Source organism: Tetrao urogallus, assembly GCF_951394365.1.
Source record: "Tetrao urogallus genome assembly, chromosome: 1".
Lineage (NCBI taxonomy): Eukaryota > Metazoa > Chordata > Aves > Galliformes > Phasianidae > Tetrao > Tetrao urogallus.
The window spans coordinates 130365761-130389060 of NC_136813.1; the positions used below are offsets into that span (position 1 = coordinate 130365761).

The 23300-nt window shown below is 35.9% G+C and overlaps 1 protein-coding gene across 1 annotated transcript in view; it reads right to left on the reverse strand.

Annotated features, from left to right (window-relative positions):
• PIK3C2G (phosphatidylinositol-4-phosphate 3-kinase catalytic subunit type 2 gamma) overlaps positions 1–23300 on the reverse strand; it is a gene marked incomplete at both ends in the record, with an annotated part of 204350 nt that overhangs the window by 55705 nt on the left and 125345 nt on the right. Inside the window, 4 exons of the mRNA XM_079544626.1 lie at positions 220–376; positions 14847–15016; positions 17695–17831; positions 19954–20083. Coding sequence (XP_079400752.1) covers positions 220–376; positions 14847–15016; positions 17695–17831; positions 19954–20083 — 594 coding nt within the window. The remainder of the gene's footprint in view (positions 1–219; positions 377–14846; positions 15017–17694; positions 17832–19953; positions 20084–23300) is intronic.

A 23300-nucleotide genomic window follows, 5' to 3' on the forward strand; every position in this document is an offset into this window, starting at 1 on the left:
AGAAGGGAAAGAAAGCCAGGAAGTTTAGCTTTTCTTTTCTCAGAAATTAGCACATGAAATCACATAATTTCTTTTCTTAGGAAATGCCAGCACTAACATTTTCTGAGAGCAGCTGATACTGCTTCAGCTCATGGTGCTACAGGAGGCAGCAGAGAAGTATTAAAAGGGAAGAAGACACCAGAGGAAACTGAATTTTTGTTTCATCCTCAAACTTCTTACCATCTCCAGCAGGTTCAAGAGTAACTGGCTGTGTTTCCTGACTATATTATATGCTCGACAACAAAGCTCCACGAACTCTTGAAAACGTTGTGGGTTTTTTCCACCTTCTGTGATGAAATACTCCATCTCTGATGTGAAGATGAAGGGAGCTCGGTCCCTTGAAAAGAGAACAATTACATAGGAAATTTCACTTAAAACAGCTAATCATACTTGTAACTCTTTATTCACTCTTGTTTTTCCAGTATTACTCCCTCACTATTTCACCTCCTCTTTCTTCAGGTGTAGACAGATCTATTGCTCTCTCTGGTATCCCTGTCTAATTAGGGCAGAGACAGCAAGAGCTTCCTAGTAAGAAAGACAACAACTTAAAAGTTTGGAGCATACTTATTTTTTCTTAGGTGCTTCTTTTGTTTTTTTTTAATTTATTCATTTATTTACATATTTTTAAGTCTCATTGCTTCACTTTCTTGACTACTGTCTGAAAGTGACTCTGGAAACATGTTCTCTCCAAGTGTTGAAATTCTTAAAGGTTGTTCTCAAACAGGATGGGATATAAATATCAATTCCCTACTTGGCAAGAAGTGTATTTAAAAAAAAAAAGATACAAAGCCAAAATCCAAAACCAACAAAAATATATAACATATGATGCTATCTTTAAATACACACCATTCTGAAGGGACTTGAGTTACAGCAGAACAAACTCAAATGCATTCTCTTTTTTTTTGTACATTTACTCTATATTCACCCTAGAGTAAATGAGGTGTGGAATCTGAAACTGTCTTGCCTTTTTTCTTACCACTAGCAATGTTTGTGACTATGGCATACTATTGAAGTAAAAAGCCTATTAGCCAGGCTTCTGCTAACAATCCTATCATATTATAGTTTCAGAAAAGACTGATATACTGCATCCTAGCACAGATAAAAACTACTGCAGCGATTTGCTCACCACAACTGTGCATATAGATGTATGAAAACAGATTAGAGGTCTATATCCCAAGGGAATACATGCAATGAACTTGTCTTTAAATCAAAATAAACTTGAGTTAAGGAAATATTGGAATTTGAATACATAAACAGAGTTCAAAATGTTTGTTTCTTGCTAAACTATGAGCTGAGTCTATTCTGCTTGATGGTTTGTTCCTAATAGAGATAAAGAATCTTTCCTAAATTTCCTCATTTTCCTACAAAAATGTTTGCTTTGTGTTATTGTAGAAAGTTCGGGTGCATGAGATTCTAGGCTGCAGCTAGAAGAGTCAGTTAGAAGAAATGCTCAGGTGACCTTCCCTTTCTTATTTCTGGATTTTTTTTCAGTTGTTTACATATAAGACAACTTTGAAAACAGACCTCCTAAAAGTGCTTTCCATCGCAAAGCAGTCTAGCTCATCATTTGAATATTACTCCATTTCAGTTCATTAGTATTAAGAAACACAAAGATCCATTATTTTCATTCTTACTTGCCCACATTTATGAATACTGTAAGAGGTGAGTTCATAGTGTGACAGTTATACTCTGTAAGACTGTTTTGTGTGATTTTGTTCTGTAGCTCTCAAAGAATTACAAAATTTATTCTATTACTGATTTTAGAAAGCATGATTTTCCCAGAACCCCACATTTTCCCAGATGTTTTGAAAACAAATCTCAGTTTCTTATTTATAGTCTTTGGGCTAAAGTATCCCAAACCAAAACTGCTGCTCTAAATCAATTCTGTGATTCTGTGATTCTGTGAAATGTTCAATAATCATGTTCAGAATTCATATGTGATTCTTGCTGTCCAACTGCATCAAGAGACACAATTATACTATGAAGTCATAGCCCTTTCTGAGCTAGTCCAAGTATCCTGCATTAATCTACTCAAGCTGAAAAGAGACAGTGCAATCAGAAATTACTGGAAGAAATATGGTCTTTAACATTGTTGGGTTGGGCTGTGGGCCAACTTCCCAATAATGCAATGACTGCAACATTAGTCAATTTCCTTTGCATTATTACTAAAAGATCTATTTGAACACATAACTGATATGTTAGTATTTATATTATTTACAGATTAATTTTACTTGTGAGATCATTTTAAACGTTTTACAATGCTATAAATTTCTTTAGTATTAAGACATCTGCTTCTAAGGTGATAGGCCTGTCCTCCTATATTAACCTGCAAAATATGATACAGAAATTTGCTTTCCATATTAGAGAAATTAAGCCTGATTTTTCTCAAGGCCTTGTGATATAAGAGCCTCTCCCATAAGGTAACCCCTGCAATAAGTCAGACACTGAAGCTCAGTGCCTGCATGTCTCTAAGTAAGTTGTCTGCTCAGATAGGCAGCACTTTGCAATTGAAATTAAAACCATAAAAACAGTTTAGTATTGGAGACAAGATCCACTAGAAGGAACAAAACAGTCATTTCTCATGATAATATTTAAAAGCAAAGTTGCAGTGGGAAGAGATGTTTACTCACTGAACATTAACAATTATGAAAATACAATCAACAGGCTGAATGTCTGTGTAAAGAGGCAGAATGTTCTTTGCTGTTTTCACAGACTCCTCTGGAATATAAAATTATGAAAAGGAGTACTCTAAAAATTACTCCAGAAAAATTGCAAACAGTACAAGTCACTATCCATTCTATCCATTTTGCATAGGAAAATTTACATCAGCAAACAGTAGAGGCTGCTTTACCTTCCATAAAAAAAAGCAATGGCTGCCCTGTTTTTGCATGACTAGTCTAATTTATCACAGATACACATGCAGATGAACCTCATCCTGCTGTACAGTCTGTGTTTCTATGTTTAACCCATCTCTAACCAACATTCTTCTTTATGGTTTATAGTTTAGATGGTATTGCAGGTGGCACTTATTGAGAAGATTCACAAAGCAACCGAAAGTTTGATAATAATAACTATGAAAGTAATCACTCATTTGGACATATACCTACTAAATAATTTGTTCATATGAAATTACCTAAAAGATCTAAACATGAAATACTTTATACCCAAAACATACTCCAGATCACAACTAACCCCTATAACACCTTACATCCACAGGGTGCTCAGAAACAATGACTCCGTATTACAGCCAATGGGACAATAGCCCTTTGGCCTAAAATTTGTATCTAATACAATTTTTATTTCTGTGAAAGTAATGAAAGGGTTGGGTTAAGTTTAACAAAAAAAAAAAAAAAAAAAAAAAAAAAAAAAAGCCTTCCAGAGAGAATTAGTATGATTTGAGGTATACTTCAGATGTACAGTGTATAATACCTTCAAGATGATTTGATCAGTCATATCTTTCTCTCTTTTCTCCCCCTCCCTCCGCTAAAGACCTAAACAAGATAAATGAGCCCTTTGGCTTTACATGATAAATCAGTCAAAAGAAGCAACATCTCAATTTATAACAGAGCCAGATTGTAGGTCTAGCAGGTCTAGACATTAAAGAGCTTTAATTTACTACAGCTATGACTAAAGAGTTTACGCAAGTCATTCAGGGAAAAGTAAGGTTAGTTTTATGTTTTGCTTGATTGTTTTTCTTTTTTTTTTCCCCTTATGTACTGCTTTCAGAGATTTAAGATTTTCATGGGAATGTGCTTTATGGTTCCTCTGGAGATGAAGAATGTTTGGATAATATGTCATGAGAGAGAGAAAAGAAAGGAAACCTCAAGTAACAGAAGAGATCACTGTGAAAAAACAAACTTAGTTTGGGGTGATGGGAAAACTTACTGCGACTTCACTATAGGCTAGAAATATGTTGTATTCTTAGAAGATCAGCAAGATCATCAGGATTTATTACGAAACAGTAGATGTAACCCAATTAATGAAGCTCATAGGATAAACAATGGCCTCCCTATTATGAATCTTATGGTGTATGACATTTAAGAAAGATACATTGACTTCATTTAATATTAAGTAGCAAAAACATATGAGATAACCAACAACAAATGACCTATGCTCCAATCCAATCCAAACTTTCTATTAGTGTCGTTATTGTTGTTTAAAACACAGTAAAACAATGAGATCAAAACAGATGAGTTCTTCAGATGTCACATTCACATTGTCATTACACAGACTACACAAACAGTATGAGAAACCATACACAAATGTTTGCAGCTTAAAAATCAGCTGCTCAGTAGCATATACCACATATATTCTCTGTCTACTTTAAAACTTCATAGGCTGAATCAAGAGAGATTTATAGCATTAAGCACAACTATGTGGAATTTTGATGTATCCATTAGAATAAGAGGAGCTTTTAGAGAATGATCCCTGACATCTTCTGCTCTGCAGCAAAAGCTGAAAACTTGTGAAAGAAAACATACACACACAATGAATAAGATTGCTTATTTCTCTAAGCTAAATGAAGATACCTAATCACAGTAGTTGTACACATACATACATGTATATATATATATATTTGTAAACATGGAAAAAACAAGAGTAAAATTGTCCCTTGTTTATATTACAGAATGAAAAAGTAAGCAACTGCACAGCACAATTTATCCTCAGCAAGCTTCAGCAAGCATACAGAGAGTCATAAAAAATATGCCTGGAAGGGTGACCATAAGAGATACTTGATTTCCTGCTCACCAGGACAAGATCAACCATAAACATGCTTCTGAGACGCTTGTTTATCTTATTCTCAAAGACAGAGTTCTACAATCTCCCTATCAGATTTCTGTTCCTCACAGAATTTTTCTCTTAATGCCTAGTCTAACCTTGCTGCACTTTAATCCCATTAATTCTTGCTCTTTCCTAAGGGAACATGAAGTTCTTGTTTTCTTAACAGCAGCCTCTAATGTATTCACAGATTTTTATTATGTCTGTCTTCAGTCTTCTGTAGAGAATTGTTTCATCCTTTTCTCATATGTTTTGTTTTTCAGTTGTCTGATCATTTTAATTACATTTGTCTGGACTCCTTGTAATTGGACCATATCTTTTTGAAAGTAAAGAGTTGAAAGTATTCCGGTTTTACCAGTGTCACATGAAGCAATATAGTTACTTCACATTTCATGCTTTACAATTCAGTATTCTATCATCAACTCTTATTTGACTTTGCATAACTCTAAGACACATTTCTGAAAAACTATCTATCGCTGCTAACTCCAACTTTCAGCATGGTCAAGAGATCTTATATAGGTATCTCCTAAACAGTCAACAACCTTATTTTCTATCCCAGCATACTAGTTAGTAAAGAAAATACTGCAAGATGTCAATCACCTCACAAACTTTACAGAATCATAGAATCATAGAATGGCCTGGGTTGAAAAGGACCACAATTATCATCTAGTTTCAACCCCTCTGCCACAGGCAGGCTCGCCAACCACCAGACCAGGCTGCCCAGAGCCACATCCACCTTGGCTTTGAGTGCCTCCAGGGATGGGGCATCCACAACCTCCTTGGGCAACCTGTTCCAGTGTGTCACTACCCTCTGAGTGAAAAACTTCCTCCTGATATCTAACCTAAACCTCCCCTGTCTCAGTCTAAAACCTTTCCCCCATATTCTATCACTATCCACCCTCATAAACAATATCGGAAGGCCACAATGAAGTCTCTCTGAAGCCTTCTCTTCTCTAAGCTAACCAAGCCCAGTTCCCTCAACTTTTCTTCATAGGAGAGGAGCCCTCTGATCATCTTAGTGGCCCTCCTCTGGACTCATTCCAAGAACTGTCTGTCTTTCTTGAGGTGGGGGCTCCAGGCCTGGATACAGTAGATGGTATCTTACTTAGTGTATGTGGTGTATTTTGGTATTTTACTTGGTGTAACCTTTCATCTTGAATATGAAACCCAGGCAGATAGTTTCCATGACTGGCTTTTAAAACAGTTCTGCACTTCTAATAAAACATATACTTCCATTGCGGAGCATGACAGCAGTTTTCCCATCGACTTCAGTTATGGTTGCTACCACTTACAGTATCACTGGCTTGTTTTGCAAATCTATATTCAGATTTGTTTAGAAAACTCTTCTAGTTTCTATTTATTTTACTGAAGAAATACTGCAATCTGTTCCACAGACAGGTGTCTGCTCCTGAAAAGAGTAAAAAAAAAAAGCTCTTGCTGAGACTTTATTTCTCAGATCATCAAAAACTGACTTATAACATCCATGTCTAAACAAAATGACAGTCTAAATTTTAATTGCCAAAGTAAATACAATACTTTAGAATGGAATAGAAGAGATAAGTGAATTAGCATGTTTTAAACAGTTCCATACCCTGTCCCCTCAAAAAAAAAACAACCCCAACACATCACCACCACAGAAAAAAAAAAGCAAAAACAAAACTCACCACAAAACCATAAAACAGAATGTATTTTTCCTGAGAGATTTACCCTGAATTTTGTTTTTGATAGATTTTATTTCCAGTAACACACAGAGACTCACTTGGCTCAACGGGAACTCATGACTAAGCTTCAAGGCAAAATACTTATATAGGGGGTGGAAGCAAGGACAGAAATACAGAATCTCTACCTGGGCATGCAGAAATGGTGTTTGGAAAACTAAAGCTCAAGTAGAATTAAAACTGAAAGTGAACGTGAAGGGAAAGAAGAAAAACTGATACGTCAGTAGCAAAATAATGAACAGGCTGAGGGAAGTAAGCTTGTTTACCTAGGGAAAGAGAAGGTTTTCAGGAGAGCAAATAGCAATATTTTAATGTCTGTAGGAGGCTATGAAAAGAATGGAGTCAGGCAAGAATGAGGGACAAAGGTCTTAAATTGAAACAGCTAAGGTTCTGACTGACAATAATGGAAAAAAAGAACTCCTCACTATGAGGATAATTAAATATTGAAACAGGTTGCCTGGAGAGATTGTCGTGGGAGTTTTTAGGATTCAACTGGATAAGACTGTAGGTAAATAGGACTGAATTCAGTGTCTGAGCATTCTTAACTCCTGGGCTTAGTTCCATCAGAAGAGGGGTGGCCATCAGAGACAGGGAGGTGATTGTCCCTCTCTACTCTGCTCTTGTGAGGCCCTATCTGGAGTACTGTGTCCAGGTCTGGAGCCCCAGTACAAGAAAGACAGGGAGAGAGTCCAGAGGAGAGCCACAGAAATGATCAGGGGGCTGGAACAACTTCTTATGAAGACGGACTGGGGAAGCTGTGCTCGTTCAGCCTGGAGAAAAGAAGGCTGCGGGGTGACCTCATTGCAGCCTTTTAATACCTAAAGCGAGCCTACAAACAGGAGGGGAATCAACTCTTTGGAAGAGCTGATAAGTGCAGGACAAGGGGAAATGGTTTTAAGTTGAGGGAGGGGAGATTTAGGTTGGATTTCAGGGGGAAGTTCTTTACCAAGAAAGTGGTGAGGTGCTGGAACAGGCTGCCCAGAGGGCTGTGGATGCCCCGGTCCCTGGAGGTGTTCAAGGCCAGGTTGGATGGGGCCCTGGGCAGCCTGGTCTTAAATGGGGAGGTTGGTGGCCCTGCCCAGGGGGATTGGAGATTCATGATTCTTGATGTTCCTTCCAACCTGGGCCATTCTGATTCTGTGATTTTTGACCTACATTGTTCAACCAAATCACTAAAAATCTATAATGACAAGAAAGTTTTAACTCTATTTTCTGCTATTTCTACTAGTTTTCGAGATATCTACTGGATTAAAAGTTCTACCTGCAAATTTGAAACCACCCTTTTGAGTATAGTTTCACTCATCTCATTTTTATATGATTATCTATTTTTAGAGGCAGAAACATCAATGTACAATTCTTAGTCAATTGAGGACAGTTCTTAAACCACTATGACCTTATTTATTCACTACATTTCTTCTTCTTAATATCAACTTTGCTATTATTTTTGCTTTTGATTATTAGAATCTAAATGTGAGCTTGTCAGTAAAATCACTGTATTAGACATATCTACTATTTTGATCAGTAGTAAATGTAAGATTTCACACACTGAATTGGCCTATTCTAGAAGATTTATCTGTGTCTGTAAGTAATTGAATTGGTTACATGGAGATTTAATCATGCTTAACTGATGCAGTGGAAAACAAGCTGTAATCCTTGCTAAAAGTAAGGGCTCTGATTTATCACTGTTAACATCCATTTCCCCATTTATACTGACACATGGTAACTGTCTGTGCCCCTTTGTTTGTCCAAAGTGCAAAGAATTTCACTTAACTAAAATGTCTTTTACAGTGGGCCAAATGAAGTTATTGAAATGGAAATTTGAGTGCATCTGTTCTCATAGGATTACTATGCAAAGTGACTGTATAGGTATGACAAATATGTACAGCTAAGGTTAGAATTGGTCACAGTTCTCAATATAGACCTAACATTTGCAGTGTGTATTGCCACCAGGGACTCATTTAGAACCTTACCTTGTGACAAGAAAACTGGCAATAGACTCATGATGGGAAAGCAGAAATTAGTTTTGGTCATCTGTTGCTGGTTTTCACACTGGCTGCATTTTCCCAGTCTCCCTTGTGATCACTAGTTATTCTGAAATTTGACCACAGAATTTATTCATGCACATCAGAATTTCAACCACTTTGTACTTCAGATACTTGGGTAGAATCCCAAAATAGATTCTCCCTACAAGATGTACTCAAAGAACATACATGTCCTGGCTGCAACCCTGCATCTCTTAAGGACTAATTTAAAAGCACTACTGTGTCCAAGACTACTGTGTCCAGGGAAATTCTGGGGCTTCAACTCTGTGTCGTTATCTTGACAGACACATACAAAGCAGCTTCTACTTCAAGTCACTACCAACCAGAGTGCATAGCAATTTTAAGGTGTATTTAAGTCCTTTATACACTTTAAATTCAGTGTCAGTATTGGAAAGTGTTTAGTACAGCTTTCCTGATGCCTCATATCATTTTCTATGAGTACCACATTTTCCAGATTTGTTAGGAATTTATTACTAAATATATGGATAGAGTAGTTGAGAGTTAATTCACAAGGAGTTTGTAACAATTCCTCTGGTTAATGGAGATTGCTGACCAACTAATTCTTGTGTTGTGATTGCCTCTCACCAGTGAAAAAAATAAGGGGGGAGAAGGATTTTAAATCTCAAGACCTGAAAGATATCTTAAAACAACAGGGTTTATATCTCACACTGACTAATTAATCTGCTAACAGGTCTTTTCTGTATGAGATGACTATTTGGAAAAGATAGTAGTAGATGTCTGATGGAGTTTTGTATTCCAAAAAGAGAAGAATAAATCACTGATGAAGAAGCTGAAATTTCTTAGAGCAGGGGATGAAATCCTACATGAATTAAATATGTCAGTATGCTTTCCACTTAAGGATGAAGGACAAAGAGGTAATATGCGGAACAAGCAGAAATAGATATCACAATCAAGCTACAGAGATTAATTTAAAAGTGCTTGATATACACAGACTGTGTGTGAGAGCAGCTTTCCCTGAATATAAATAGGTATGCAGAATGCTTCTGGAGAAACAAATGCTACAATAAAATGTTTCTGAGGGAGGAGGAAAGAGGAAATGTCTCTGTAAAGAGTTATACTTTGGAAAGAACAACAAATAAAATTATATAATCAAAGTGAACATCATATCTTTTTCTCTTTTATTTCTGTTTTATTGTTAAAATTCCTGTTTGTAGAGTCATGATTTAAAGAAATTCATGGAGTAGATGAGAAAAAAAGAGAAGGAGAGAGAGAAGAATGAAATCTCTAAAATAGGAAGGTGATAGAGAATCACTGAAATGACTTGTGTGATAAATCTTGAAAAGCAGAAGAAATTCCACTGGTGCCTCTGAAGGCATCAAATAGTTTATCTAGCCCGAATAACTGTTGCCAAGAAGACATGATGACTTTTTCAGGAAAGCAGCATTTCCTAAAGATTGGAAAGTAGCTAATACCATGACTCAGCAGAATGAAAAGATGGGACGGGAACTGGGAATCATGACAGATGGGAACTGAGTTCCACGGGACTCAACAGAGCAGAAGAACGCACTCAGATGAACAGAACTAGACAGAATCAAATCAATACAGGGATTATATGGGAAAAAAACCCAAAACATGCCCTCCTAAATGTCTTTTCAAAGTCTTGGTACTTTGAAAAAGATAACAAATTAAATCAAGAATACCAAGTGGACAGTGAATATAATTTACTCATAAAGGTTTAAGTGGATGCTCTCTACAAGAGGCTGTTAATGAAAATAAACACCCGCTAGAAAAGCACAAACTATTATTCAGGATTGATAATTAGAGAAAGCAGCAAAACAGTAACAATAAATTCCACTGTTCAAAGTAGACAAAGAGAACATAAATGCATCCGAAACTCAAACTGTACTGCTCGGTCTTGATTTGTGCTGTTGGTGTTTAACTTATGGCAATTAGAGGTGCCTAACATCAGAAGTGATGGACCTCTTGCCTCATAAATCCAAGCCTCTTTAGGCCTTTTCACCTTTCAGGTGATACCGTTTCACCTTTATGCCTTTTATGCATATTTCACCTTTTGGTCTTTATGCAAAGACTGATTTGTATGACCGACTTTAAACACCTGTATAATCTTAATAAGACCACTGGTGATACTAATGTTTTAAGTCATGAAATTAAATCTTTCCAGGATTTCAGTCAGAGATTTTTTGAAGGGCAGCATAGAGGAAGTGCTGAAACTGGATACTGGCTTTTATACTTCACATAAACTAACTCCAGATTGATCATACTGGAATAATAAATTTAACCTGCAGAAAATAAACTATTAAACAGGCACACTGAAACATTTATAATGTTTCTTTTTTTGGTCAGTCCAAAGAAACTGTTTATATATCAACCTATTTGTCAACTTTCACATTCTAGGCTTTTCCTTTAAGGAGTACCCCTCTCCTCCCCCCTCAAAAAAAAAAAAAAAATTCAAAATTCAAATTTCATTTCAAATGCTTATCTTCCTTCTTCCATTATTTTCCTAAAACTAGGAAAAGTAATTGTGTAGATAGAGCTTTTTTTTTTCTCTGAATGGATTCCAACTTTGACATTTTAGGAAGAAATGACTAAAAAAATGCATTTTTTCAAATAATCTCTTCCAGGAAAACTAAAATCAATTTTATTAACCATTAAAATGAAATGTGTTACTTATTAAATAAAAAGTGATAATATTTTATATGCTCAGACTTTCTTAAGTGTTTTTCAGCATAGGAAATTTACTGATGTAAGAAGAAAGTGTGGGAAACATCATTTTCCCATGTTTTTGAAACTTCCTTCCAAAAACCCAGTGGAATAGTTAGACTGCCTCAGTAATTAACTTTGCAGAAGAAAACCATCTTAGCAGATGTAACTTCTGGGAAAACTCCGCCAACATGCAGGATTAGTTTGGCAAAAAGATGGGTGTCTCTGTGATTTGGATCAGGGAAAACAAAAATCTGTGATTAATTATTTAAAAAAAATAATATACACAAGTTATCACAATGTGAATGTATAGCATGCCATGAGCTGTACTACTATCTTGCCATCAGCTTTCAAACCACATATCATTGACTAAAAAAAATAGTAGTTCTGCAAGTGACTGGTAGAGGAAAGAATGAGACTGGTAAAGACTGGACTGGTTCAGTTAGTACAGGACTTAAATAAATATCTTACTGCCTAATTCACCAATTAAAAAATGTTTAAAAAGAACTGATCAGCACTGAAAAGAAGAAAAAAAAATCAAAGAAAGTACAGCAAGTACAGCCATGAGCCCGACACCTTTTTCCATGCCATTTGATGGCTGCCTTACTCCAATTTCATTACCTGAATAATAGTACACCTGTTTCACTCAGAGTGGGTCTTAGAAAGTGATTGCCATGGAATAGTCAGCAGTGAAAGAATAGGAGAGTTAAATTAAACGATAGAAGTTTCTTCATGTAGTTTGGAGTGCACCTGAACAATTAAGTACTTCAGGGTAATATAGGGTCAAATGCAGTGGCTGAATTAGAAAATGAAAGAAGTGGAATTTTATTAGCACTAACAAAATGTATAATTAGTATGATTAAAAAAAAAAAAAAAAGTCTTATTTTCGAAAGGAAAGCTCTTTCATGATACTTTTTAGATATGTCTCCCTTCAATACTCTTCCAAAACATTAGTTCCCAGACCCATGCAAAGATAGGTTATTATTAGTATTTAAGATATTTGCTTATGTGAAGGGAACTAGAAAAAAAAGAATATTCCTGATTAGTCTTCCCTCTGAACAGATAAAGTGCTGAACCACTGTCTTCTGCCTTGCATTCAAATCTAAGCAGGTTTATTGCACACCTTTTAGTAATGAGGGGAGGAAATTGAAAAATTCACTAAGGCCTTGCAAGAGTGTTATGCAATCATGAATGCAAAAATGAGCATGACTGCATGAATTATATAATCTTCAAAGGATACTCTGTAGGCTCACATTGGATTTCATAGAAAGAACCATGGTCCATGCATGACAGAATGGGATTCTCAAAGCACTCTGTATATCTTTATTTACATCAGAGTTAATGCTCCATATTCAGAATGCTGGAGAAGACCTATTCTCAGGAAAGTTTATGAGGAATAATATTTTGTTACTGTTAAAAAGAACTCTCTAAAAGCAGATTGGATAGCTGTTTCAAGAAAGATATCTTCCTAAATTTTCAAAGGAGTGTCCATTTTTTATAATTTCAGATATTAAGCTACACAAATTTATTCATTTGCATAGCTTTTTTTGTTGTTGTTATTTGTTTAGAGATTTGCATTAGGCACTTCATTCTTTAAAGCTACCTACAGAACTTCACAAGTATGTACATAGCATCTACTGTATAAAAAACAAAAACAAAAACAAAAACAAAACCCAACGGCCAGAACAAATAACTCCAAAATCTGAAATTATTTTGTTGCTGTTTTATCAATGTTATTTTAGGAGCATAAAATCATTTGATAGTGAAAAAAATTCAAATAAAAATCTAATAAGAACTCAAATAAAAATTTAATATAAAGAAATGTTAAAAGTAGAGACTAAAACTACCTCAGGATTTGCCTTGTGGGAATGGATGGATACAAATAGCACTGAGCATTTTAAATTGAGTGAGTCTGAACTTTATGGGAAGTAGAAATGTCATATGCCTGTGTTTCTGTGCTACAAATAATATGTCACATTTCTTGTAGTTGCATTCAGCTCATGAGAGCCATAGTCATTAATCTCATACCTGCTCAGTTGCACGCAGGTTCAGGGAAGGCTCATGATGTTCACAACCTACAGAAAGTATGAGTCTTTGTTTTGCTGAGGAACCACGAGGGAATTAAGTAGAGGCCCTAAAATGTCAATTATCATTTTATTTTATGTTATAAAAGCAATATACTGCATGGAGAAAGAGGAAAAAAAATGGCTACTGTTTATGGATGTTACTACAATGTAAGTCATTTTTATAGTCTTATTTACACAGTGTAGTAAGACTGAATTGTAAAACAATAAAATCAAAATCTACTTTTATTATTGCTATTACATAATTTCTGCTTAAATTATATTGCTGTGTATGTCCTTATATTTTGTTGGTCCTACCTTTCACTCCCACTAAATAATTCTCTGCTCATGGGAGAAAACTCTACTCAAGAAAAATTCTGCGGGGCTCTAAAAGAAGGTTTGCTGGAGTGAAAGATGCAACATTTAACCGAGTGTGCCTGAGTATTTTCTTATGGCTCTGTTCTGCTTTATTATTTCTCTAGCAAGTAAGTAGGATTAAAAGAACATATCTTGAATGACTGATGATAATTCTGAACACTGCAGCTAAATCTTTTAACTGTCAAGCTCAGGGAGTACTTATTAGCCTCATCAGCTTCCTTCATATCAATATTCCCACAGTAATTTCTGTCTCGTACATGGAGATAGTGTAAAACAGTCAAAGGCGAGCTTAAAAAAAAAAAAAAAGAAGAAAGAAAACAAAAGAAAAGAAAGGAATAATTAACTCAAAATCTTAATTCTAATACTAGTTCTGGAAACTATTAGGAAACATGGAAAAAGTCATTCTCCCCACTTATCTTGTCATTATTAAGTATCATTCATCCATTTCCTATTTAACAGTTTCTTCATGTGCTATACACACGAGAATGATCACACCTATTTTTATTAATATTATTTATTATTTTATTAATCCTCCTATAGCATGTCCACAGCAGGAACTAGAAAACATGATCACACTATTTTATTTATAGTTATCATCATGTAGGCATCAGAGATAGATAGAAACAGAAAAGTCGCATTCTTGTTTAAGTAAAACAAGATAACAGCAAAATAAGACCTGACCTTCACTATCTTTGAAAGATGATGTAAAGATTGCAGCTTCACCCACAGAGGCTTAATGCAATCTCTTTTCATGTCCAATTGGAAAATTTGGGTTATTCTCTCAGTATGGAAAAGGTGTCAATTAGACACACCTATGGTTTGGCATTCATTATAGAAACACTGTTATGGAAAGCAGAATCTGTTTGACATAGTCTACTGTTCTGTTCACTACCCAAGTTAGTCTAATCCAAATTTCTGACCAGATAAGGATTTAAGGCTTTTTGCTAGTTTGTTTGTGTTTTAAGACTGAAAGGGGATCTCCAACATCTCATTTTAACTACCTTTCTAGTCATTCCTACATTTTTTTTTATGTTTTGTAAAAAACTGAAAGAAAAAAAGCATGACCTTGTTTGTACTTTTTTTAATGGGTATTCAGAACTTCTTTTTAAAGTCTATTTATTGTATGTATTACTATATATACTAACCTTCTTATACTTCCAAATGTCTGTGCGTGACCTAAAAATCTTCCAAAATCAATGTGAAACATGTGTCCAGCAGTCGTCAACATTATGTTGTCATTGTGTCGATCACAAACTCCCAAAATGAAGGTGACAACACACCAGCCAGCACAGGAATGGAAGAAATTCCTTACTGCCTAGTTAATTAAACAAAAGCACTTATTAGAAATATAGAGACACATTTTTTTCTTTTTTCTTTTTTCTTTTTCCTTTTTTTTTTTTTTTTTTTTTTTAATGCTAAAAGCAAATAAATGTGGTTCTACAAATGTTGCTAAAATTTTAACACAAGTGTTCTTAGGATAGTTTAAAGAACAATTAATACAGAAATTTCAAAGTTACAATGCAACAATAATTTTATGCATGAAGTTTTCAACTTGTGGTTTATAGATTCTTGGAATTCTGTGGAAAACTTACAAGCCGAAAGGTATCTAAGAAAAACAAGATAGATGTCAGGAAGCTCAGATTTTCTGTGCAATAGTCTGCATCTCTATTGTAAAAGAAATCATTTAGAAGATGGAAATCTATTAATTTTACAAACTGTGCTTTAAAGAAGTGGGTTATTTATACAATTGTTCTGTACCTATATAGGGCTTTTCTCTCCACATTTCAGCTGCATTAAATTACAATGAATCAAGTCTCATACTATCTACATTTTACAGAAATAAGCTGAAGTAACAAAGGCTATATCATTTTCTGTGCATATCATCTGCAAATCCAAATAGACTATGAGATCAAGCCAAGTGTCATGTAGAGAAAACCAAAAGAACAATTAAACTGCAAATCAGTCTAGCTTTCCTGTTTGATATAACCTACTTCACTGATGAGCACTTGTACATGTGGAGATGTGTACTTTCCCAGTTATTCTACTCATTCAGATCCATCCTATCAATCTTTACAGTACTACATTGTAGCATTGCTTTTTGCAAAAAACGTGTCTACTGACATAGGAAAAAGTGCAAGCTGCTGATCTGCTTACCAGACACCCTTAGATGGGTTCTATTTTCTACTAAGTTCTGTGATAAGCAAGTAACAACTGCAGACTTCTATTAGCAGAATCTACCCAATCACTGTCACAACATTCAGCATCTTCCCTGTGGGGAGAGTTATTTCTGATTAAAATCATGATCAGTTTTCTACCCCAAAGCAAAAGGAATAGTTCTCATCTGGTTGGTTTTTTTTTTTTTTTTTTTTTTTTGTTTGTTTTTTATTTATTTATTTATTTATTAATTTTATCAATAGTAGTTTAAGAACTGTAAATGCAATTCTTATTCAAAAGTCTTAATCTCATGGGTATTTTGTGATCATCACATTTTTGGACAAAACCTACGTGAGACAAGGTAAATCATTATTCAGGCATTCAGGATTTCCATGTAGATTGAGGGTGACATCGGCAATGGCTGATACGCTGGATGACAACGCTGTGGAAGACTTAGGCCACAGCACAAGACTGGTGAATTTTATGTCTCACTGTACTACTTACTCACTTAGATGACCTTGGATAAAACACCTAAGCTTCCTGTGATTCTGTTCACTCAACCATAAAATGAGGATATTAAAGCTTATTCTGCATAAGCATTTTGAGTGCCCTAAATACAATATTGAATGAGTAAAAAATTACTAAGTAAAAGAGAAAGGTTAATTCACCAGCAAGTGCAAGGTGAATATACAGCAGCAATTTTGTGCATGCCCTATGCAAAATCAGAGTGGACTGCATTTTATATGTTTAAAAAAAATCAAAAGAAAATCGGTAGAAATTGGTTTTATAAAATTTCACGTTAATGGCACTTTTTTTACAAAGAGCAGCAGGTGTAAGAAAACAGGTTTTCAGTCAATAACTAACTTTTCAATCAAAAATGTTGGCTGCACATCTATCATAATACTGTAAACACAATTTTTTGTTTTTATTTCTGAATGGCTTGATCCTGTTTAACTGAATATACATCATATACTAGGAATTCCAATGTTCTTCTTGATATAAAAATATGGATGAACAAAACCCTATTGAATAACTATAAAACACTAAAGATTATCAAACACATTTCTGCTATATATCTGCCTACTAATGAACTTTCAAAAAAGCAGTTCATTTACAAAATGACAACACTCAAGGCTTCCCTTTAAAATTCATTTAAAATGTTGGCTACTAATCTACTGCTGGCATGAAGAAGGAATCAAAAATTGTCCTAGCAACACAAGTAGTGAAAACTTTTTAATGGACCTTAGAATATGCTCAACCATCAAAATGAATAGAAGTTCCTTTCAAGAGGAAATCTCTGCTTCTATAAATAAAACTTTGGTTTTCTTGGTGCACTCATAATGCTTGGTTTCATGTAAACAGATGCATTACATGGGATCCCACAATGTGAAGTGAAAAGCTTGATCTTATGTATTATATGACTAGGCAGTTTCTATAACACAGCTTTACAAAACTTGGTATCGCTGTGGCTAGTTTCAAATACAGAAAACCCACTAAGATTTTGCACTGCTTATATAAAATCAATTATTTCAAGAGCTGGACCTAAAAAAATATTTTGGAGCTCAGAATGTAATACTTCAGATTCTCTTCACTTCACTGTTTCTATTTCAAAACATCTCTATGATGTGTTTTTATAGGCAAAGCATTACAAAGCAGCTGATCCAGAGCAGTATCTCTTTGGAAAGAGAATGGTAATTTAAATCAATTCCCTGGCTTCTATGCCTGTTACTTGTTTGCCTCGAGTGTGAGTCATCTGTTTATTGCTGCATACTGTCATTATGCTTTCTTGTTTCGCATGATATAGGATTAAATATATAATAAGGTTCATTATGATGTTACCTCTTGGTAACTGGATTCCAGACGATGGTGATGACGGAACCATTTTTTAATTGTGTTTTCTTTCAATGGTCCTATCAGTCCAGATTCCCTGTGGATCTTGGCTAGTGTGGTAGCATCTGGCACCATCTGTACAAGTCCTAATCAGATACAAAAGAGGTCACATGAGAGATAAGCCCACAAGTTTAAAAAAACGTGAAGACGGCCAATGCATTTGCATATTTTTGGATCATTCCATGCATAAAAAATACACACTTAGAAACTTACAAAACAATGGATTAAATCAAGAAGATAGACAAAGATTTACTTTTTTCTTTGTCTTAAGAGACAATAAAACAAAAGAAGATAGTGAAAAATGGCAGTTCCATGAAGAAATAAAATCACCAGTAACAATTGTGCATGCATAAGTGTTTCAAGGTACCAACAAGGCCAACAACATTCAAAGTGGGTATAAGGTATGTGCAAACAAAAATCTGTTTTTTTTTTTTTTTTTTTGAATCAGGTATTTACTATGGAATAGATAGTTCTTTCACATGCATTTATTTCAAGAATACTACAGACATTTTTTTCAGTATATGATACTGATCACAGCTGGAGACGGTATACTACCTGATAGTGCAGAGATTACTCTGATCCAAGGTGACATATACTGGGTCTTCAAAATGCAAAAGAAGCTAAACATTTTGCAATGCTTCACTCGAATCTTATGTCCCTACTGCTTGTACTTAATTTCTTCTTTGGAACTGAGAGCTGGCTCACCAGCCTTCTGCCACTGTTCCTGTATGTGGTCCCCTGGCACCTCACTCTGCAGCTCTGCATTACAGGAAGGACTTTTAAATGAATTCAGTTGGTGACTGGCTTCTCTACAATGCCATACCTGGAAAGTCATACCCTCAGAGTGCTTTATCTGCTTTATATTTATCTGTGTTTGCTTGAGTTTTAAGTGATTCTTGTGTTCCCTTGACTACATAGTGATCATCTCCAATGTCCCTTGAGTGGAAAAGCTGGTCCACAAAGCAAGACATTAGCTCAGGACTTGGAGGATCTGAGTAAACCAGTGTAGTTTTGTACATGTTCTCCCCGACCACAGGCATGTCACTTGGTCCTTTTATCCTTGATTATCAACTATAAATCAGTTATATTAACATTAACATATTCTTAAGGAATGACACTGTGGAGAAAATCTGAGATGTTGAGAGGTTTTCTGCTACAATGGTACTGAAAGGAAGAGAATGTTCAGACAATACTATTTCAAGATGTTATCTACATCTTTCTTGGCAAAAAGCAAATTAAGTGTTAATGTGTAAGAGAGACTGTAATACTATCTTCAGAAGTAATATTCTTTATGTTATTTGCCTTTAAAGTGGAAGTCTTTAGGCTTTGAAAACAACCTCTGCAAAGAAGGCAGTAGTCTCTTTCTGTTCACCTTAACCACCTGCCATGTGTGTGAAGTTATATGTACTTCCTCATAGTCCCTTCATGATCTTTCATCCTCTCTCATTTTCTCTTTGTGGCTCACAGAAAAAAAGGAGTACCTTTATATTATTTATTTATTTATTTATTTATTTGGTAGATTTTCTACAGAAGATAATCCGAATACATCAGTCTTCTGTTGTAAAAGGAATATTTTCAGTAAAATATTTAGAGTCAGTGAAAAATAGTAAGCTTTTTGCTATCAGTAATTTTTTGTAGCAGGCAATTGGCACCTCTGCTACAGGTCTACTATAACCATAAAAGAGAGAAATAAGGCTTTCAGATGAGTCAGGCCTGCCCTAAGCAGCATAAATCACAAGAGTTATATATGAAATTCAACATAGGAAAGCTGTCATCACTTGTCGACAGGTACCTTCTGTAGCCACAAGCTTCTGGGTTCATTTAAGCATCTTTGTGGGATCACACTGGATTAAAACTTTAGTAGCTATAGCAAATTTTCTCCAAGGCCCTCTTTTTGATATGTGAAGTTACTTTTAAGAATATAGTGAAAGCCGATGGTACTGAAGCTTTTGCAAACTTCTAGCCTAGGTTGCTATAAAGTTAAATGAATTTGGTTGTACTGCTGGAAAGCAATGAACATTCAGGATTACACAGGCATTTGATTTAGGGCTTGAATAAATGAAGTTCTGAACTTTTTTTTTTTTTTTTTTTTAACAAGGAAAGATAAGCAGGACACTCGTGAAAATAAAAGTTGAGATATTTCTGTACCATTGTTTACATGAGATATGAATAATGTGATAGGAGTAATCTTTGTAAACTGAAACTGACCTTGGCCATTTCCTGTAGATAAACATCTATAAATTATCATTTGCATATCCAGACCTTCTTGGAGCCATATGTTGTCAATCACTCGAATAATTTGCAGAACCAGCATATCCTGACGTAGATCATCGCCTATCTGTTAAAATAGCACAAAAAGTTCAAGTTTCTCCTTCATTTCCACACAGTTTCATAATTAATTTGGACTCTTTCCTATGCTAAAATTGCTACATTTATTTTACAGTAACCCCCTCTTGTTTTTCTTCAAATTTGCTAGTTAACTTTCAGTGTCAGAAATAGAACAGAATAGATGGCACAAGTAGGCAGCCATAGAAATGGTAGCAAATGCTCTCTGATTAACAATCTTTCTGCTTATTATTCCTATGCAGTTATTAAAGTTTGAAAATTTAATCCAGAGGTAGGATCCTAATTTAGCTACATTTTAAAGTCTACCTAATGCTAGATCCCTTTTCAAAAATGACAGCATTTGACCTAATGTTAAGCTTCACAACTTGCAGTTTGCAGCAGGCTGAGAGGAAATTTATGATCAATTTACATTTTATCCATGACATAATTCATATTCAGTGGTGCCTGCTCTCCCCATGGAGTCTGTTAAACAACAATCTTAGTGAAATGGGGTTGTAATTGTGGCCACAGATGTAATGAAGAGATTATCTTCAACCATTGCTGGATAGCTGGATAAATAGCCTGTGAAAATAAAAGGCCTGCTTTTATTTCTATCTACCCCTACCCCCAATCCCATCTAAAATACATGTGATTTTTGCTGATATTGTTAAATGTTTTGCTCTTTTTTTCTGTTCTTTTTACAAATGCATTCCAATCTACAGACATTTACAGCCATTAAATGAGTACTGGAGAAGACAACTTTATTTTTTAAAATAAAAAATCCAAATCTATCTTTCCTTCACTTCAAGGTAATCTTGACTCCAATTAATTCTATATATATTACCTAGGCCTGAGAAACATATTCTTTCCACTTACTTAAGTACAATATCAGTGCTTATTATTTCATGTATGCATTGTATATCATGAATGAACACTTGAATGACAGTAAAAATAAACAATACCTTTATACAAGGGGTTGCTGACTGGAAAAAGTTATGTCTATGATCATACTCATACAGCAGCTAGAAAATTAGTGGTTCTTGAACATTACCAGGCAGGGGAATTTCTGTGTAGGTGGAACTAGCTCAAATGTTTAAATGCCTTATGGCAAAGCATTTGCACAAGAAATCAGTAAGTTTTGTATCTCACATAGATTCACATGTGAAATACCCTAAGAAGAAGCTTTCTAAATATTCAGAAAACAAAATATTGCTAGCCTCCCCTAGATGCCTGGAGAGCATATTTCTGTTCCTGAGAATTACACTCTGTATTATTTATTTATCAGGCCCAGCCAACGCGGGCTGATGAAAGGCAGGTTGTTCTTGAGCAACCTCATCTCCTTCTATGACTGCACCCAGACTGGTAGATGAGGGAAAAGCTCTTGCTGTAATCTACCTAAACTTCAGCAAAGCCTTTGACACGATCTCTCACAGTATTCTCCCGGGGAAATTGGCTGCCCATGGCTTGGACAAATATACCCTTCTTTGGATAAGAAACTGGCTAGAGGGCCATGCCCAACAAACAGTGGTTAACGGAGACTGGTTAAGCTGGTTAAGCTGGAGACCCGTTACAAGTGGTGTCCCCCAGGGGTCTGTACTGGGGCCCATCTTGTTTGATATCTTTATTGATGACCTAGATGAGGGGATTGAGTGTACCCTCAGTAAGTCTGAGGATGACACCAAGTTGGGAGGTGGTGTTGATCTGCCTGAGGTTAGGGTGGCCCTTCAGAGGAATTTAGACAAGCTGGATCGCTGGGCTGAGGTGAATGGGATGAAGTTCAACAAGTCCAAGTGCTGGGTCCTGCACTTTGGCCACACCAACCCTAAGCAGCTCTATAGGCTTGGGGATGAGTGGCTGGATGACTGTGAAGAGGAAATGAACCTGGGGGTGTTGGTTGATGCTCAGCTGAACATGAGCCGACAGTGTGCCTAGGTGGCTAAGAGGGCCAACAGCATCCTGGCCTGCATTAGAAATAGCATGGCCAGCAGGAAAGGGCGGTAATCATGACCCTGTACTCAGCACTGGTGAGGCTGCACCTCGAGTATTGTGTTCAGTTTTGGGCCCCTCAGTACAGGAAAGACATTGAGGCCCTGGAACGTGTCCAGAGAAGGGATCTGGAGCACAAGTCTTATGAGGAACAGCTGAGGGAGCTGGGATAGTTTAGTCTGGAGAAGAGGATGCTCAGGGGAGACCTCATTGCACTCTACAACTTCCTGAAGGGAGGTTGTGGTGAGGAGGGGTTTGGCCTCTTCTCCCAGGCAGCAAACAGGACCTGAGGAAATGGTCTCAAGTTGTATCAGAAGAGGTTTAGATTAGACATAAGGAAGAAGATTTTCTCTCAGAGAGTGGTCAGGCACTGGAATGGCTGCCCAGGGAGGTGGTGGAGTTGCCGTCTCTGGCAGTGTTCAAGAGTTGTCTGGATGAGGAGCTGTGAGATATGAGTTAGTGCTTGTGGTAGCAGTGGTAATGGGAGGACGGTTGGACTAGATGATCTTTCAGGTCCTTTCCAGCCTTGTGATTCTATGATTCTATGATCTATTTATATCAATTGTTATGCTTTAGGATTGGAACATGACGTTGCCAGAAATCAAGGAATAAGTTTTCTTTGGCAACATCAACTGCTTTGTATGCATCAGCCATTTTATGACCTTCGGTGTTCTTTCAAAACCAGCATCCGTTGTTATGGAAGACATACACTTTTGAAAGAGAAACTATTCTAGATTACAAGCATTATCTTTTTCTGATGGACATAGCACTGTCCCAACTACAAAGCTTAATGGAAAATAAACTAGAATACTAGTCAGTTCCTCCAACTAACTCTACTGAGACAGAGCTCCTCTGCAGTCACCATTCCCCCACACTGGCTAGTAGGGCTGGAATTAAACTCTCTCCAGCAAATAGTCTTTGACACTGTAGCATCTTGATTTGTGAGAGACATATGGATATGGTTACAGGAGTCAGTCATACTGAACAATCTCTTCTTACGATGTGCCCTCTGATTTTGTGTGGTTAACAAACCAGTTTTAGAAAATAAGCTTTATATTTGAGCCTGGTTTTCTCCACTAAGGAAAAAGGGATGAAAGAAATAATTTGATTCTCAATCAATAAGTTGAGTACATCAGAGTATTTTCTCTGCATATTCCAATGAAAGTTCTAGTAACAAAAATAACTGTGAAAAGTGAAGAACAGAGCCAAATCAAACATTTTCAGGCTCTACATTTAAAACATGA